The sequence below is a fragment of the Marmota marmota genome, unplaced genomic scaffold (genome assembly GCF_001458135.2).
Source record: "Marmota marmota marmota unplaced genomic scaffold, marMar, whole genome shotgun sequence".
NCBI lineage: Eukaryota > Metazoa > Chordata > Mammalia > Rodentia > Sciuridae > Marmota > Marmota marmota.
The window spans coordinates 2,892,780-2,911,028 of NW_025999880.1; the positions used below are offsets into that span (position 1 = coordinate 2,892,780).

Sequence of the window (18,249 nt, forward strand, 5' to 3'; positions counted from 1 at the left end):
GCGGGGGAAGTGGGCGGGGCAAGAGGCCTGGAGGAACTGGGAGCTTGCGGGCACAGGGACAGCGCAGGCAGCCTGGGGCCAGCAGCTGGCGGGCACTAGTGACAAGGGCCTGAGAGGGAGATGGAGATGGCGCAGTCAGTGCCTCTCTTCTTGATCCTCCCCCTCCCCTCAAGCCCACAGAGGTTTCCTTTCCCCAGAAGGTGTTGGTTTTCAGGTACATTTTATGTCATAAATCAGAGGAGTAACTTACATCTTACTCCGTGGTTTCATATGTTTCATTAGGGAGGACCTTTACTTCACCAGTAGAGCTCAGAGGAAGTCACAGCTCCCAAATCTAGCCTGGCCTCTGCTGCCTGAGTCATGCTGATCTGATGAAAACCCTCAAGCCAGGCCTTTGGGTTCCCTTAACAACCAAGGGCAGATAGATGCCACAGGTGGAGGTGTGCCTCACCTTCTCATGCAGCCCTTCCTCCATCCCGGCTGGACCATTCATCTTCCTGGAGCCACCTAGGTGGGAGAATGATATGGGCCGGTAGTGTGTTCTGCATGGTCCCAGAAGCTGTACCCTGTGCTGAAACTGTACCCTGCCAGAGACCTGGCCATCTGTTTCTCTGAAGGCAGTGGAGCTTCCTGAGCCTCAGCCACCTCAGCCTGCAGCCAAAGACTTTCAAACACCCCAGCTAGACCAGATATCTGCCCTCCCTGATTCTGAAGATTGCTTCCACAGGAAGAGGGGAATCTGTGGGCAGAAGAGGCAGAGGCTAGGAGGTACTCTCCTTCCTTGCACCAGTGCCCTAACACCTCCCTGAGACTACTATCTGTCTGGAGTCTGATCTCTGGTCAGCTTCCCAGAGGGGCCAGCTCACAAGATCCAGTTCCAAGCCCTGTGGGGCAGAGTACAGGCTCCTAAAAGGGCTTCTAATAAGCACTCAGTCAACCCTGGCCTCCTGAGCTGCTGAGGTTAAGTGTACTCGGGAGGAGGAGCGGAAGGAAAGGATCCCTCATCCTGTTCTCCATCTGGGTTATGAAGACTGGTGAAGTGGCAGTCAGCCATTTCCTCCTGCCTGGCCCCCTGTGTGGACACTGGCCTGGGCAAGAAGCTGTGGCTGCCCTCTGCTGTTGCCACCTGGAGTGATTACAGGAGAAACAGTCTAAGTGCAGGCCACAGATGCCAGGCCAGCAGAAGCACCGCCAGGGTTGCCCCATTTTGTGGCTGTTTCTATAGCAGTTACAAAATGGTGGACTGGAGGGGACAGGATTCTTGGCCTTCCTTCCTCCCTGAAGGGAAGGCCAGGCAGCTGCTGCCCTCCCCCTTCAGCTTCAGGCCCACCTCGAAAAAGGCAGAGCCAGGAAAGTGGGTAGTGCAGGCTCCAGCTGTGCCCCCAGGCCGGGCAGAGGGCTGGTGAACAGGGCAGGATTGGGTTCCTGAGCCTTTTCACTTCCCATAGCGGGGGTGGGGTGGACATTTGAAAATGCTTTCAATTGACATCTGAGACAAATTCTTCCACACGGTTTATAAGTCCCTAGACTAGCAGCTAGAACTACCCCCGCCCTCCAGGCACGGCATACATGCGCACTTGCACCACGTGTTCATGCACATGCGCCTGTGTGCGCAGGCCCAGCACAGCCCCTCTTCTCCGCTGCAGGGCGCTCATAGGCCTCTCGCAGCAGGAGAAGAGGCACAGGCTGGGCCTGGACAGAGCAGGAGTTGAACCCTTCCTCTGCCTCAGGGTCCTGGAGGGGCTTGCTATAGGGTCTGCCTGCTTGATTCTTTCTGGAAGCCCTGTCCTACCCAGGTAAGCTGGTACCCCTGTGAACGAAATGGGGACTCTGATCTGTTTGAGGTGTCTAGGGCAGCGTTTTGTGAAGGTACCCATACTCTCTTGGGTTATGAGAGGCAGACGACTTGCTGATGGTTTTCTTGGAGTGGACTGGCTGGGCAGTGACACAGCTCAGGGTGGGATGGTTCCCATTTCCCTAGTGTCTTTCAGTACTTAGGTTTGGATCCTGCTTCACTCCCTGCTAGCAAGAGTACTTTTGTGCGAGGCAGGGGGCTGCTGGGAGATAGTGAGAGGAAGATCCGTCTGCTCTTCTGGTGAAGTTCAGTGTCAGGGGCCTGGTGGCCAGGGGAGGGAGCTGTGCCCCTGATGACATGTGTGTATGTGCTCCGGGGTCTGGGAACCCTTTCTCTAGAATGTTCTCTGAGCCTCAGGATCCTGGACAGCCTCAGCATGGGCTGTAGGAACTGGAAAACTGTTTTTTGGTGAATCCATTTTCATGAAAATGGGTCATACCACAGACTTAGGGATGCGGTGAAGCAGAGAGGGGGCAGTAATAATAGTCACAAGTAGACTCATTTAATCCACGTGGCAGTCTATGATCTAGCTAGTGATGTTATCCTCAATTTAGAGGTAGGGAAACCACAGCACAGGAAACTCAAGTTGCCCAACACCTTATCAGTGGTGGAGTCGGGCTGTGGAGTATGGCATGGTGATTTCGGAATCTGTGCTCCTGGATCCAGTTTTCCTGATTTCAGTTAGGTGCACTGGCCCAGGTGAGGCATTCACAGTGAGAAATACCCCTGCTGAACACACAGGAGGAATCCAAACTTAGCAGGGTTTTCAGCAGCACTCTCCTGTTTTCCTGCAAGTTGTGTTAAAAAGCTCACAAGATTTCCACAGGATGGGACACAAAGGAGGCATCTCATTGTGCATAGAAGCAGCTGACAGGGACTTCCAGGTCATGTGCTGTGGCAGTCTGTGGTGGCGCCCCCAGAACTTTAGCTATGTACAGACTAGCATACCAGGTTGGTGTTAAAATCCTCTCTCAGAATCCTGACCAGGGTTTCTGTGCTTCAGTGGCTCACAGACACTGGGCCCCAATCTTTGGAGACCTGGGGGGAGAGGGAAATTTGGAATATCATGTAAACTGTTTTCCCAGACATAGACTGAATGCTGTGGGGTTCAGAGAGCAGCTAGGGCAAAGGAAGGTGCCATGTAACTACCATAGGGCCACGATCTCTTGCTAAAAGGGCACTCTCTGCCCTCGCTCACTCTGTTCCATCTCTCCTGGTGCTCTGTCCACACTCTGTCTCACCCCTTGATTCCCCCAGGAGGATGTTCCCCAGCTACAAGGTTAAAGTCACAGGCATGAACCCCAAGACCAAGTACATCCTGCTGATTGACATCGTCCCTGCAGATGACCACCGCTATAAGTTCTGTGACAACAAATGGTAAGAGGCCTGAGGCCATCTTCCCTCAACTGCCCTTCCCACTTATGCCCACAAAATTGGTCCAGGGATCCCCCAACTATTCTTTAAGTTACTTCCCAGAACCACAGCCTCCAGTCTACTTCCTGCTGCAGAGGCTGGGGAGGGCTTCAGGTGTTTGCACCCCTGCCCAGGTGGGGCTCAAGCTGAAATAGCTGCAGTGTTTGGTGTTTGTGGACTTCTGGGGTTCGTGCTGTCCTGGCGGGCACAGAAAATCAGGATTTGATGCCTGTGCTTTTGGGTAATGGGAAACACTAACATGGAAGATTCAAGCTCTGTCAGTGTTTCACTCAGGAGGAGAATGGGAACCGTTTTTCTTGGGGGTCTTTAATAGTTGGGGTTGATACCTGGCTGGCAGTGGCTCTCTCCTGTTTGTCCACTCATGTCCTCTTTGTCTGGCTATGGAGTATCCACCTTCAGACTGAATGAGACTGTTGCTGGGGGTCAGATGGTAGGACCCTTTAGCAAGGGCCTGGGCAGATAGGCAGGTTGAGGGGCCAGACTACACTGGGGCCAGATGGGTAAGTCAGTGCTGGTTACTTTTCATGAGCTAACTACTTAGTACTCTCTCTGCCTTTGGAGCTCAGAGCAGGGCCCACTGAAAGAGAGGGATGCTGGCCAGGGGCCTGGGCTCCATGATGGGGTAGGAGACCTGGCAGAGATTGAGTTGAGGAGGCAGGATTTGGTGGCCAAGTCCACATTTCTCTTTTTTCTCTCTTTGGCCTAGATCAGAATTCAAAGCAGGCTCTGGCTGAGAGCCAGCTGCTAATTAATTTCTTGGGCAAGCAATTTAAAAGATGTCTAGGCCCTTTGAGAAGTTCCCTCTAGCTAGTACAACTTATAACATTTAAAAATTATAAATATAAGGGTCTGGGGTTATGGCTCAGTGGTAGAGTGCTCACCTAGCATGCTTGAGGCACTGGGTTTGATCTTCAGCACCACATAAAAATAAAATAAAGATACTGTGTCCACCTAAACTAAAAAATAAATATTTTTTTAAAAATTACAAATATAAGCTGGGCATAGTGGTGCACCTAAAATCCCAGTGACTTGGAAGGCTGAATGAGGCAGGAGGATTGTAAGTTTGAGATGAGCCTCAGCGACTTAGTGAGACCCTATCTCAAAATAAGATATAAAAAGCCAGGCACGGTGGCGCATGCCTATAATCCCAGTGGCTCAGGAGGTTGAGGCAGGAGGATTGCGAGTTCAAAGCCAGCCTTAGCAAAAGTGAGGGGCTAAGCAACTCAGTGACACCCTGTCTCTAAAGAAAATACAAAGTAGGGCTGGGGATGTGGCTCAGTGGTCAAGTGCCCCTGAGTTCAATCCCCGGTACCAAAAATAAATAAATAAAATAAGCTATAAAAAGGGCTGTGGATGTAGCTCAGTGGTAAAGCACTTGCCTAGCATGTGTAAGGCCCTGGGTTCAATCCCTAGCATTGCATAAAGGAAAATAAACAAATATAAATTATAAATATGGCACACAAAAGTACCTAAATTTTCCCACAGTTATCTTTGTGATTAGCCTGAACCCTTCATCTAAATTCTCATATTTCCTCCCCATCTCTCTCTCTACTGCAGTGAAGTAAAAGAGATTCAGAACTGTGCTTCCTTCCTCTTCATTAGCACTCTCTCCCCTGCCCTTGCTCCTACCTGAAAATACTTGATTGACACTGGGATGGGAGCAGTAGCTGTTTTGGGGGTTTACTCTGAGAGGGGACAGGGCATCTGGACTTCACTAGACCCCATGTAATCAGCTGCTGCCACTCGTCTGCTCTGTTGGCAGGATGGTGGCAGGAAAGGCTGAGCCGGCCATGCCAGGAAGGCTTTATGTCCACCCAGATTCTCCGGCCACTGGGGCCCACTGGATGCGGCAGTTGGTCTCTTTCCAGAAGCTGAAGTTGACAAACAACCATCTGGACCCCTTTGGCCACGTAAGGAGCAGGATTACCTGACCTTGGGAGGCCAGTTCTGGGGCAGTGTTGGGGGGAGGGTCAGATGGGAACAGAGATGTGGAAAATTGACTCTCCGGACCTAGCCACAGGCCTTGTTGTTATAGGCCAGTTTGTGGACGGAGCCCAGACCTGCTGATACCTATACAGGCCCCCTTCCGCTGACTGCCTGGTGACTCTGGAAAAGATCTCAGGCCTTTTGAGCCTCTTTTTCCTTGTTTATAGAGTAGACATGGAAGCCAGATGTGGTGGCACATGCCTGTAATTCCAGTGACTCTGGAGGCTAAGGCAGGAGGATTGCAAGTTCAAGACCAGCCTTAGCAACTCACCCTGTCTTGAGATGTAGGTCAATGGTAGAGTGTTTCTGGGGTCAATCCCCAGTATGGGGGAAGAGAGGAAGGATGGAAGGAAGGGAGAAGGAAGGAAATATGGAGATTGCCATAGGAGTGAGATTTAAATGAGAGAACATTCAGGAATCATTTTGCAGACGTGAGGCTCTAAATAAATAGCAAATATGATAACGATGATGATGATCTTGATGTGATGGGTCAAATCTCTCAGCTTCAGTGTCCCCAGATCTGTTCTTGCTGGAATGTGACATAAGGCAAGTAAACTTTTTAAGAATGAATTCTGAAGCTCCTCTGTGATGTGCGCCATGTGCCTGGCCTGAGAGCCACCTGGCCTTGGGAAGGAAGGCTTGCTCTGGCTCCTGGGTCCACTTCTGCCTGGCTTGCCTGGGGTCTGGCTCTTGTGAAAGGATTCTGAAGCCCCTGGGATGCTGCTGTTGACGTCCTGTCCAGGCTGCCCAAGCTCATTCTTTCCCCTTCTGGCTCTGGCAGACCCACAAAAAAGAGCATTTTATGTGGAAATTTTTAGCTCAAGTTGTGGCAAACAGAAGCCTGAGAGCTGGTATTTTCTGCCAGGACGCAGGCCTGCCTCTCTGGACTCCTGAGGTTACTCTGGACGGGCAGGGCAGGGGCGTAGTGGGGCGCGGGGCAGGGGCGTAGTGGGGCACAGGGCAGGGGTGTAGTGGGGTGAAGGGCAGTGGAGGCTGCGGGGGGTGCTGTGCACTAACACTCAGGGTGAGGATGGTGGGTAGGACATGTACAGCTATGTCCCTCTTTGGTGCCTCAGTTTTGTCTCTGGGGATCTGTGTACAAATCAGAATTCTGTGAACGATAGTTCCTCTTGTAAAATACCAGCTGTGCTTCATTTCAGATTAATAAGTAGATAACTGGTAAAGGTTCCTAGTTTTAATTTCTTCAAGTGTTCAGTTCTCTGTCATTGGTGATGTGTAAATAAGCAACTAGGAGAAGGCTTACATAACCGAACTAACTCCTGACTTACCTGTTTTATGACTCTTTGTGGTGCTAGGGCAGATGTCCAATGAAGGGTCAGCCAAATCCCAACCTCCCAGAGCAGTAGGGCCTTTAAAATGAGAGGAGAGGGGGGCCTCCTGGGTCTTCCTGGGTGCCATCGTGGACAAGAATTCACTCCCACTTGACTCTTGACTCACCTCCTCTGCTTGGCCACGTTGTGGCACCAGCCTCAAAAGGTTAAGGAGGGTCTCTGTGGTGGCAGCAGGGAACCTAGATGTGGGCACATGCAACCCCATGGGACAGACTGTGAGTAAGTCCAGAGCTTGGCAGGAACTGACTTTTTGGGTGACTGGAAGTACCTAGGGATCAAGCTTCTTGATCTTTTGGAAGCTTAGGGTTCTTAGCTTCAGGGATGCCTTGGAGGACCTTCTGCCTCCCTGGCTCCCTGCAGAAAGTTGGAGGAAAAAGAGTCCAGGGTTGAAAAACCAGACTTTTTTTAGGAAAGTAGGAGAGAGATCTGGCCTTCACAGTCCAGCAGTAGGTTTTCCAAGCCTGTCTTACCTCCTTGGTGGCTCTTTCTGGTTTTCTGAGGGGTTTGTGATAATCCTGCATGTGCTATTAAGTCTGGGCCAATGGGGGCTGGGGATGTGGCTCAAGCGGTAGTGTGCTCGCCTGGCATGCGTGCGGCCCGGGTTTGATCCTCAGCACCACATACAAACAAAGATGTTGTATCCGCCGAAAACTAAAAAATAAATATTAAAATTCTCTCTCTCTTAAAAAAAATTTAAAAAGTCTGGGCCAATGGGGCTGCTTGACATGCTCATAAGGCCCAGGTGCCCCCTGGCCTCAGTTGCCTTGCCTACCCCAGGCTCACCCCTTTGACAATAGAGGTTGTACACATTTTAACTAGCTTTCTCTCCTGGTGGATGGGATACGGAACTTCTCTCTTCTCTCTTCCTCCCCACCCAGCACTTGCAATTTATTGGCTATAGTACCCCCTGTGGTATAGGGCTTGAGGATTGAAGAAATTGTCTCAGAAGCTGAGAGTAAGGGAGCAGCACTCTGTGCTGAGCCTTCTGCTTCCTAGTCTCACACCTTTTTGGACCCAGGGCTCTGGCTGTCTTATCTTCAGCTATTTGGAGCATCATGAAGAGGGAGCCATCTGTGGCCAGCAAGACAAGGGCTATGGAGGTGATTAACTTCCTAAGGACTTTGGCTTTCTGTTCCTTGGCCTGTGCTAGTGGAAGCAGTGAGCTCGCGTGGAAGGGGGAAGAAGTCATCCTGGGGCTGGGGTTGTAGCTCAGCAGTAGAGCACTCGCCTCGCATGTGCGAGATCCTGGCTTCGATCCTCAGCACCACATAAAAATAAATAAGTGAAATAAAGGTATTGTGTCCAACTACAATTAAAAAATAAACATTAAAAAAAAAAAGAAGAAGTAGTCATCCTTCTTGGTTTCTCAGTGCAAGAGCCTGGGAGAGAGCCATCTTGTACTGTGAACTTGCCTCAAACACGCCCTTCCTTTTTACAGCTCACCTCCACACTTTTAGTTTTCCCTAAAAGCTTCTAGACATCAAGGAACTTTCTCCAGAAAAGTCTCTTTGGCTTTTCCCTGGGATCCTTGTAGTATCCCAGGAGCTTTAGCAGCTGCCATCCATTGACAGCTTACCTTGGTCCCCACAAAATATCAGGATCTCTTCCTGAGAAGGGGGCCAGACCCTGTATGAGCTGGGACTGTCACCATTGTAGTGAAGTTGCAAACCAGTTCTAGTGGTGGTGGTGGTATCATCCCAGAGTCCACCAGGTGGACTTAGTGTCTTTCTAGCTTAGAGATCCAACTCAGCAAATTTCCTTAACTTGGGGGTGTCTGAGAGACCATGTGTCTACCCACCCTTAATAAAAACCAGGATAAGAGAGTCTGGTTGTGGGAGGTGTGAAGCAGCCATGTTTTACTAGTTTCTGAATCTTCCAAGACTCCCTTCTTCTATGTGCTATTTTTCTTAATTCTCTGAGGAAGGGCCCAGGGTCCAGGTGAGGGCTTGAGCTTGGAGCTGGTCCTAAGTGGCAGGTGGGGCCTAGAATAGGAATCCCTTGAACCACACAGCCAGATGCTCCTAAAAGACAAAGCAGGGTTCCGACTGGCTGACCTGCCTCCCACAGGCCTGGGATGATCTTCCCGCCCTCCTCATCTAGCTACTGCCTCCTGAACCTTGGGATCCAAGTTCAAATACAACTTCTTCAGGGAGGAGACTCAGGTTTCCCATTCTACACTCTCTGAGCATTAAGCACCTTTTCATCATACTTAACAGAGATGTAATTTAATATTTATTTGTAACTTTAAAATTGTTTTTTGAAGAGGAAATACACAGTTTAAAAATAAATCACAATTTAAAAAATGTTATCGGTGTGACGTCTCCCTCTACTTGTTCCTCATCCATCTGGGTTTTTTGCAGTCCCTCTCACCCGCACCCCCCCATAGGTAAGCACTGTTATTAATTTGTGTTGAGCATTTTCTGTGTACCTATAGGCAGAATATATAACCTCAAATACCCTCCTTTATGCACAAAAGGTGCTGAACTATATAAATGCTTTTGCTCCTTGCTTTGTAAACATGTCTTGAAGATCATTCCATCCAAAAAGAGCTGCCTTCTTCCTTTAGTATAGCCACTTACAGCTTTATTCACGGTTGTTCCATGAAGCTTTAACTTATGGTTGTTCCAGTCCTTATGGAAGAAGTTAGGTGATTTTTTCTCCCTCTCTTTTGATTAAACTTGGACATACATCATTTCACACTCTGGCAAGTATATTTGTGCAATAAATTGTCTGTTCAAAGGGTATTTGGATTTGAAATTTTGAAAATGTCACCAAATTGCCCTCCATAACATTTTTCCTGATAGGTATTCCTACCATTGCTGTGGTCTAACCAACAAGGTGGGAGGGCTTTTTTATTTTTGCCAGTTTGGTAAGGAACCATAGATATCAATTTCAGTTTTATTTTCTTTGTTGTGAGAGGTCTGCCTTTGGGCAAGTCATTTACTTTGGGAGGGTTGATAGGAATGCCCTTCTCTCTGCTGAAGTTGTCTTTTTGTCCTTCAGAGTGTAGTGTATTCAGCTGTCCTTCCTGAGGCCCTTCACGTTTTTTGTTAGGTATGTCGTATTGCAGTTTCTCTTCTACTACACTTTTTCACCATTTATTTTTGCTTGATTTTTAGGTGACTGTGTGACTTCCTCCCTAGACAGTCAACCACAAGGTTATTCTCACCATTGGGTCCGAGTGCCTAGCCCTGGGTCTGGCAAGCCAGTGGGTGCCATTAGATAGTGAGTAAGTGGGCTGCTACAGGGGGTGGTGTTTAGACAGAGGAGCACTTCCTTTATCAGGGGCTGCTGTCTCTCCAAGCTGTGCTGTTAACTTGTCAATGGGGACCCACAGCTATGGCTATGGATTGCTCTCCTTCCTTCCTTCCTTCCTTCCTTCCCTCCCTCCCTCCCTCCCTCCCTCCCTGCCCCCCCCCCCCCCCCGCATTTGCTGAGCCCTGACACTGTGCCAAACCCTTTCCTGGGCTCTGGGAGATCAGGCCCACCTTCCCCAGCCAGGTGAAGGGAAGAGTACAGGCTTGGTAATTAGTGCTGCTTCTGGCCCTGCCTCGGATCTGCTGACTGATGTTGGGCAAATGCCTTCTCTTCCCTGGTGCTTAGTCCCTTGTCTATTAAAATGATGATGCCCCGGATCAACATGCAAGGAGGTTGTGAAGATTAATTTGTTGATGTATATAAAATCCTGAGCACCAGGCCTGGCACATGAGATATGCTCTCCAGTTAATGCTGTGGCTGCCAGAGAAGTCAGGAAGGTTGTGAGGGCTCTAGAGGACCCCAGGGTTGCTATCCTGGGAGTAAAGCCCAAGGCCTATCTGACCAAGGCCTCTGAGTGGACTGAAGGGCTCCCTAAACTTGGTTCTAGTTTAGATTTTCCTTAGACCACCACTTACCTTTCTGAGTCTCAGGGTTTTTTGGGTTTGGTTTTTCTTTTTAAGCTATGGATCCTGTTTCTGTTCTGACCTCTTTGCTGCAGGGCTGGGGAGGGTAAGGAGATGATGAAAAAAGTAATCACAGAAAATAAAGTATGATGCAGAGTGAATATGGTTTTTTTTTTTGGGGGGGGGGCATGGGTACTGGGATTAAACCCAGGGTGCTTTACCACTGAACCACAAGCCCTCCCTTCCCTCTTTCTTTTCTTTCTTTCTTTCTTTTTTTTTTTTTTTTTAATTTTGAGACAGAGGCTCACTAAGTTGCTAAGGCTGACTTCAAACTTACTATCCTCCGCCTCAGCCTCCCAAGTCGCTGGGATTACAGGTGTGCATCACTACGTGCAGCTGAATCTGGTTTTAATATGTACCAAAATGCACATTTGCCCCACTGTTATGTGGCTGGCATTTAGATATGTTGTGTTCCGTGGTGGACCATAGGGCCTGGTGGGTGTGTCTTTTACAGTGTTTGATTAGCACTTATCACTAGTTACTGAGCTTGTTGAGAGCAGCATGTGCCCTCTCAAAGGCCATTTGGAAGCTGCTCAGAACTCTGTCTCCAACCAGCTGTGTGTCCTTGGGCAAGTCATGCTCCCACCCCAGGCCTTCTGTTCCTCATCTGTAAAAATAGGGAGCTGGACTAGAATGATCTCCATGGTCTGCCTCTCCATGCCCTAATGTTCTGTAATTCTAATGGTGATAAATATGGATCTCGGTGGCAAAGCACGCTATGCTGAGCTCTGGAGGAGACGGATGTTTGGCGCTATTGCAATTGTTAAAATAGAACAGGCTCCTGAATGAGGGCCAGCACATAATGAATCCCATTTCTGTAAAACAATGATGATGATGGGCCCAGCCGTGTAGTGGGTTTGTTGACGTGGCTGGCCCATTTGGCCCGATACCCTGTGCAACAAATATAAATGTGAGACTCTGGCAAAGCAGTTTAATGTGGAGCATGAGGAACTCCCGAGCAAAGCCAGGTATGTGAGTCATCCAGTTGGTTTCACATTCTCCCAGGCTGATGGGACTAGGGTTCAAGTTTACATTTGCATTGGTTCAGTGGGTAGGACTTTCTTCTAGACACCTGTCCTGGATTCCAGACCATCAGAGTTGGGAGGGGTATTGGGGGCCACTTAGCCCAAGCCTCCACTTTATAGATGGGGACCTCAGAGGCTGGAGGGGAAGAGCCTACTCTTAGGACTTGCAGCTGCTGAATAGAGATCCATAGAGTCTTCTGGATCTTCTTGACTTCTCTGTGGCTGATTGTACTCCCCTAGCTCCCAGCTGGTTGTGGGAGGACTGGCAGTTTCTTTTTTCCCAGGTTTCCCTGCCAGCCTGTGTGATTCCCTCTGAAGAGGTGTGTTTAGCAGCCTCTCTTTTCCCTCATCAAGGTCTTCGTCTCATGGGCCTGTATTCCAAGGGGCAAGAGGGACCCATCAAAGCTGGCATTCTGAATATAAGGCATTTACTGAACCCTGAGTACTGGCTGTGGGGCAAGGGGAGGGAATATCCAGGGCCTGCTCTCAAGCAACGTCTAGTTTCCCTGGGATCTCCAGAAGGTTCTAAGTGGGAGGTGTAGCAGGTGAAGATGAAGAGGCAGTAGATGGCGGTGGGGAGGAGGCTGTCACAGCAGCTCAGCCAGAGATAGGCCTGGACCAGGGTGCACAGAGGGAATGGAGGCTTTTTTCATAGGCTTCCAGGACTTGGTCACTAAGTGGACCTGGAGGAGGGTGACAGTGAGGAGAAGGGGAGTTGATGGAGATGCCTAGTACTTTGATTAGACTTGTGATTGCTCAGCTGTCACAGGAGCAAGGTGGCTTCTGCCATTGGTCCTAAGAGTCCCGCACAACTTCACTGAAGGATACTGCCCTCTGTTTGGGATTCTGTCAGCCCACTGTCCTTATTCTCCCTTTGGCCACCCTCCTAGGAGAGTTCGAATGTCCAGGCACTGGTCCTGCATTTGGGGAGCTCTGGCCTGGGAGTGCTTGCAGGATTTTCTGTGCATGTCTTCAATCTCAATTTTTGACCTGAAGGATGCCTTAGAGATTATCTTGTCTCTAGTGAGCTAAGTAAAGACCAGAAAGAGGGGCTTGCTGACATTCCCATGAGGGTTTGCAGTCATGGCCTAAATCTTCTGACTCCTGCAGCTCCACCTAGATCCTGTATTGGGGCCAAGGAACCTGGAGGTGCAAAAGGAATAAAATATGTAGCTCTTTCTCTGGAGAAGTCTGTAGTTCAACTGAAGGGACAAGAAGAAATGGGGAGGGGCTCAGGCTGTGGCTCAGTGGTAGAGCACTGCCTTGCATGTGTGAGGCACTGGGTTCAATTCTCAGCACCACATAATAATAAATAAGGATACTGTGTGTTCATCTACAACTAAATGAATATTTAAAAAAGAAAAAGAAGAAAAGGAGCAGGCCCTGGGATCTGGGAAGCCTTCCAAGTTGGGCCTTCCTGGAAGAGAGATGGGCCCAGAAGGTGAGAGAATGGGAGAGGAAGTCAGCACAACAGAGGAAGTGCATGCACAGAGGTGCAGAGGCAGGAATCTGGGTGTTCTTGGAGACACCTAGGCCACCTCTCAGGTATTCAGCTGCTGGGTCTTAGGGAACTTAGGGTCATTGTGGGATTTTGCAGCATGGTGAATAGTGCAGGGTGACAGAGTAACCTGCAAGGGTTGGGAGGTGTTTCCCTAAACTCAGCTTCTCCCCTATAGGAACATTCCAGACTCCTGGAAAAAGACAGATGTCAGGCCTCCTCTGTAGGGCTTAGATCTTCAGCCTCTGAGTTTCTCATCTGACAGGCCCCAGCTACGGGACCTGGTTTTGGATTTGGGAAGCTCTGTACTTGCCCCAAGAGAATCCACAGGTTTGTCGCTGAGGAGTGGTGACTAGTGGAGAAAGCAGAAAGGCTGGCTCCTGCTGACCAAAGTTACTAAGCCAAACTGAGGAGCCCAGGGAAGGCCAGAGCCTGCAGCCAGCCCTTGGCCCACCCATGTCTTCAGCAGAGCTTGCTCCTGGGCTGTCCCAGCCTCCAAGGCGTGATGGGTGTAGAGCCATCCTGGACTCAGACTTCAGCCAAAACTTTCCACTGAAGAGCCTGACTGGCCTTTCTTTTGGCAGTCTGGTCACCAAGGAGTTAAATCTTTCACTAGGCTGCAGCCACAAGCCTAGCCCCTGAGAACCTGGAAGGGTGGGAGCCATCAGAGGCAACCCGGGGAAGGGGCACCCCCAAGCAGAAATAAAGGAGCCCAGTGAGCTGTGGGACCTGAGAGCCAGCCTGACCAGCACGGAAACCAAAGGGTTAACAGATGTAGTGGTGCTGATAAAATGCCCCAAATTCCTGGTCCTGCCTCCCATGAGGAGGGTGTCTGGCAAATGTCAACGATAAAAAATACATTTTAATGGCACATGATGCAGTCGCTACCGTGGGGCACCGCCAAGTGAGGCAGGTTTGGAGCAGCAACTACTGTGTGTGATTCCCTGGGCTTCAGCAGCCGAGACTCCTGGGCACTCTGCTAAGCTTTGACCAGTTGGAGTGACCTACATCCCCTGGTCCATGGCCCTTGGGTGCCTGGGGCCTCTGGCATTATTGTAGGAACTTCTCTTGGTACTGAGATCTCTGACCTATGACGAGCTGTCCTCCAGCTTGGGCAGGGCTGGGGGCAGGATGGGTTGGTGTCCCTGCAACTCCCCCAGCAGGCATCTGTGAATGCTGAGAAATGCTTACCCAAATGAGCAATGTGATGAAAAGAAAGTGGGACATCTTTCTCAGCCTCTCCCCTCTCCTCCATCCTGCAAACCCTTGGGCTCTGAAGCTGTCTTTGTTGCCAACAAAGTTAGAGGAGTCAGCCAAGCACTCATAGTGGGCCTTTCCAGGAAGGCAGGTCACATGCAGGCAGGGTGGGAAGTCAGTCTGGAGGGAGACACTGGAGGGAGGTAAGTTATGTACGATGATCCCATTTTACAGATGTAAAAACAAGGCTAAGAGTAGTTGAATGACCTACTTAAGGTCACTCAGTGAAGTCAGCAGCACCCTGAACTTCTGCTTATAACTCAAATTTCCCCCTACTGCACTGTGCTGAATTCACAGGCTTTTAAGCTGTGGAGGACACCAGGGAGGTCCTGGGAGCAGGTGTTAGTGCTGGGACAGAGAGGCTAAGTGGGACTGTGGTGTGGTCTTGGGGCCTGGGGGCCTGATTTATTACTGGGAACTTCAGGGCCTTTCCAAACTCAGTGCCTGTGGTTAGGCCCTGGGTCCTGGGCTTTTAGGAGGAGGAAAGCCAGCTCTGGGCCAGCTGAACAAGGTCAAGAACCACAAGGTGGGGACCAAAGCTCACAGTGAAACCCTTTTCTTTCAGATCATCCTCAATTCCATGCACAAGTACCAGCCACGGCTACACATCGTTAAGGCTGATGAGAACAATGCTTTTGGTTCCAAAAACACGGCCTTCTGCACCCATGTGTTCCCAGAAACCTCCTTCATCTCTGTGACCTCCTACCAGAATCACAAGGTACAGCCACAACCCTGCAGGCCCCACCCAGCATTAGCCACTGCTACAGAGAGACCCAGTGAAGCTGAGGCAGACCCAGGCAGGGGCCTCAGAAACCCACCACATCCCTCAGAGCAGTGAGCAAATCAAGTGACGAACAGAAAAGACTAGACACAAATCTCTAGCACAAAGTGATCCTGATCTTTGTACTTGGGGGATGAACAAAGTGCGGAAGGCAGGATGGCTGTTTCCTGCTGGCTGGAGCTGCGTAGCCAAAGTGAGGAGCTAGGGAAGGCCAGAGCCCACAGCCAGGAACTATGAAAACCAGGAGCAGGGAGCCTGTGTGTGGTTTGAGTCTTAGGCCTTTCTTTATCCTGTGATCTTCTTCCTCCAGGTACATCCAAAGGTAGGATTCTAGGCCTGCAGAGGGAGGGTAGTGGATGAGGAGAGGTGCCTGGGATGGCCTAGCCCACCTCCCACCCTGCCCCGGCTCCAGCCATCGCCCTGTAGGTCCTGAGTGGGCCACTCTCCTGTCTCTCTGCTCTGTCCACCTCACCCTTTTCAGAGGGCTTCTCACATGCACACCCTTGGACTGGCCAGGCACAGAGAGGCCATTGGAAGAGGGCCATAGGTTGTGGAGGCAGAAGAATGGCAAGTCAGATTTGCATTTAGAATGATCACTCGGAACCTGTTGTGGCAGTTGCACTGGACATGGGTGACATTTGTAGGAAGCCTACTGGGAAGCTATTACAGAGACCCAAGAATGACAGCTGAGGGACTGTAGCCAGGTGATGCTGGAAAAAGACTAGGAGGGACCAGAAGAAGCAGAGTGGAGGAGAGCCAGGGACGAGCTACATGTGAATGGCACGGCCAAGGACTCCCAGCTGGCTTAGGACTAGCCGTGTGACTTCCCCAGAGCCTGCCTGAGTTATCAGTGTGCCTGGGCTGAGGGAGGAGGGTCACAGGCTAGCCCAGTCCTCTCTCCTCCCAGCGACTCTACTGTGTGTCCTCTTCTGACAGATCACACAGCTGAAAATTGAGAACAACCCTTTTGCCAAGGGATTCCGGGGCAGTGACGACAGTGACCTGCGTGTGGCCCGGCTTCAGAGGTGGGGCTGCCCCAGCCCTGGGATGGGGCGGGCAGACTGGGTAACCCTCAAAGCATCTTCACTCTCTTCCTGTCTCTCCACCTGTGCTCCCCCCCTCCAGCAAAGAGTATCCTGTGATCTCCAAAAGCATCATGAGGCAGAGGCTTGTGTCCAGCCAGCTCTCGGCCAAGCCCGACGTCAGCCCCCTGCACGGTGCCCACCAGGCGCTGCAGCACTACCAGTACGAAAATGGGGCCCACATGCAGTTTGCTGCGGCTGAACCACAGGACCTGCCTCTCAACACCTTCCCCCCGCAGAGGGACTCAAGCCTCTTCTACCACTGCCTCAAGAGACGAGGTAGTGCTCCTGATCCAGAGGCCCTCCAGGGCGGGAGTAGGGGTGTCCCCCACTGTACGTGGGAGCCAGCCTGAGGCTTAGGGACCATGGCCAACCTCAGAGCCACCTTCCCCTGCACAAGAACTCTGGTTCTCATCTTTATGTGGCCTTCAGAATCCTCACAGACAGCTTGTGGCCTTGGTGTCCCCAGATGCTGGCCCCTTGCCCAGTTCCAGGTGCTTTGCAGTCACTACTGTGGGAGCCTTCCCTGGGGGAGGCAGGAGATACAGCCAGCAGGGCTTGGCCTAGAAGCCAGGAGGAAGCTGAAGCTTCCCAGGCCACGGGTTCTTGGACCCCGGCTGTCATTTGTGAAAGCAGACCGAACCCTGGAGCAGGGAGGGTCTCAGCCCTGTGGCGGGGGGCTCTCCACCTCACCTTGCCAGGCTCCTGCACAGGCTGCCTAGGAGCTGCAGGGAGCTATTGTGAGGCAGATTGGGGGCCAGGAAGATAGGCAGTGGCACTCTGGGTGCCAGGCTCCTTCCCAAAGAAGAGCCCTGAACTGGGAACCATAATGTTCATGCTTTGCTACCAGGACTCACCCTCCCCATGGACAGAGTAGAGATAATTAGTGTTGCCTTTCCAGAACACCTCACCTCGCCACTCACTTTCTCTTGGGAATGAGTCATGGGGAATTTTGCTTGCAATCCAAAATGTGACTACCCGGCAGAACTTGTAGTATCCCCTGCATGAGTCCCATTGACCTCAGTGACCTAGAGTAAGAGTAAGGGTCAGCAGACTGTGGACCTTGGACAAAGTCCTGTACACCATGGTCTTTACAGTTTTAAGTAGTTGAAAGAAGTCAAAAGAGTACTTCATGATAAGTGAACATGATTTGAAATTCACACTTGAGTATCCGCCGAAGTTTCACTGGAACACAGCTGGACTCATGTACTTACATATGGCCTCAACTCTGCAGCTTTCCTGGGACAACAGCAGAGTTGAGTTATTGTGACACATACTGTATGGCCCACAAAGCCTAAAATATTTACTGTCTGGCCCATTGCTCATTCCTGACCTAGAGTGACTAGGTCACCTCCCAAGTCCAAGAGCTCAGTCCAAGCAGAAAGGAGGAGTTTGGCAAGAAGAGGGAGAGGAGGGATGGATGAGGGTGAGAGAGAGTCGGGTGAGAGAAGGAGCAGGTTTCCCCCCGGTAGGTGAGGCACCTTCAGAAAGGCCAGAGGGCCAGCTGAGTGCAGGCTTTGAAATAAACCCCCCGCCCCCCCCATCACGGGCCCCCCTGCCCTGTGTACACACACAGCTCCCAGAATGAATCCCTGGAGAAAACAGGAGGAGGGAGGCCAAGATAAGCTGCAGAGAAGTGTTCTTACATTTGTTGAGTGGGCCGCTACTCCAGCCCTTAGGCCTGGGTCATCCCAGGATCTCAGGGGAGAACATGTCATTCCAGAGAATTCAGCCCTCCCTAGACATGATTTGTGGCATCTGATGTCATCTTTCTCTAGAGTATCAGCTCAGCCTGAAAATTATGTCATCTTTTTCAGTTATTATCAGCTGTGTTTCTTTTAATTTTTTTATTCTGGGAATTGAACAGAGGGGCGCTGTACTGCTGAGCCACATCCCTAGCCCTTTTCAAAACAAGAGAGGGTCTCACTAAGTCGCCAAGGCTGGCCTCAAACTTGCAATCCTCCTGCCTCAGCCTCCCAAATCGCTGTGATGGCAGGTGTGCGCCACTGTGCTCGGCTTGTTCCTTGATTACATAGAC

At 50.7% G+C, this 18,249-nt stretch overlaps 1 protein-coding gene across 6 annotated transcripts in view; it reads left to right on the top strand.

Moving 5' to 3' along the window:
- Tbx4 (T-box transcription factor 4) overlaps positions 1-18,249 on the top strand; it is a 30,708-nt gene that overhangs the window by 9,933 nt on the left and 2,526 nt on the right. For all 6 annotated transcript variants that reach the window (XM_048788137.1, XM_015495850.2, XM_048788122.1 and 3 more), the window contains 5 exons: positions 3,113-3,232; positions 5,052-5,199; positions 14,914-15,066; positions 16,066-16,154; positions 16,255-16,490. In XM_048788137.1, coding sequence (XP_048644094.1) covers positions 3,113-3,232; positions 5,052-5,199; positions 14,914-15,066; positions 16,066-16,154; positions 16,255-16,490 — 746 coding nt within the window. The remainder of the gene's footprint in view (positions 1-3,112; positions 3,233-5,051; positions 5,200-14,913; positions 15,067-16,065; positions 16,155-16,254; positions 16,491-18,249) is intronic.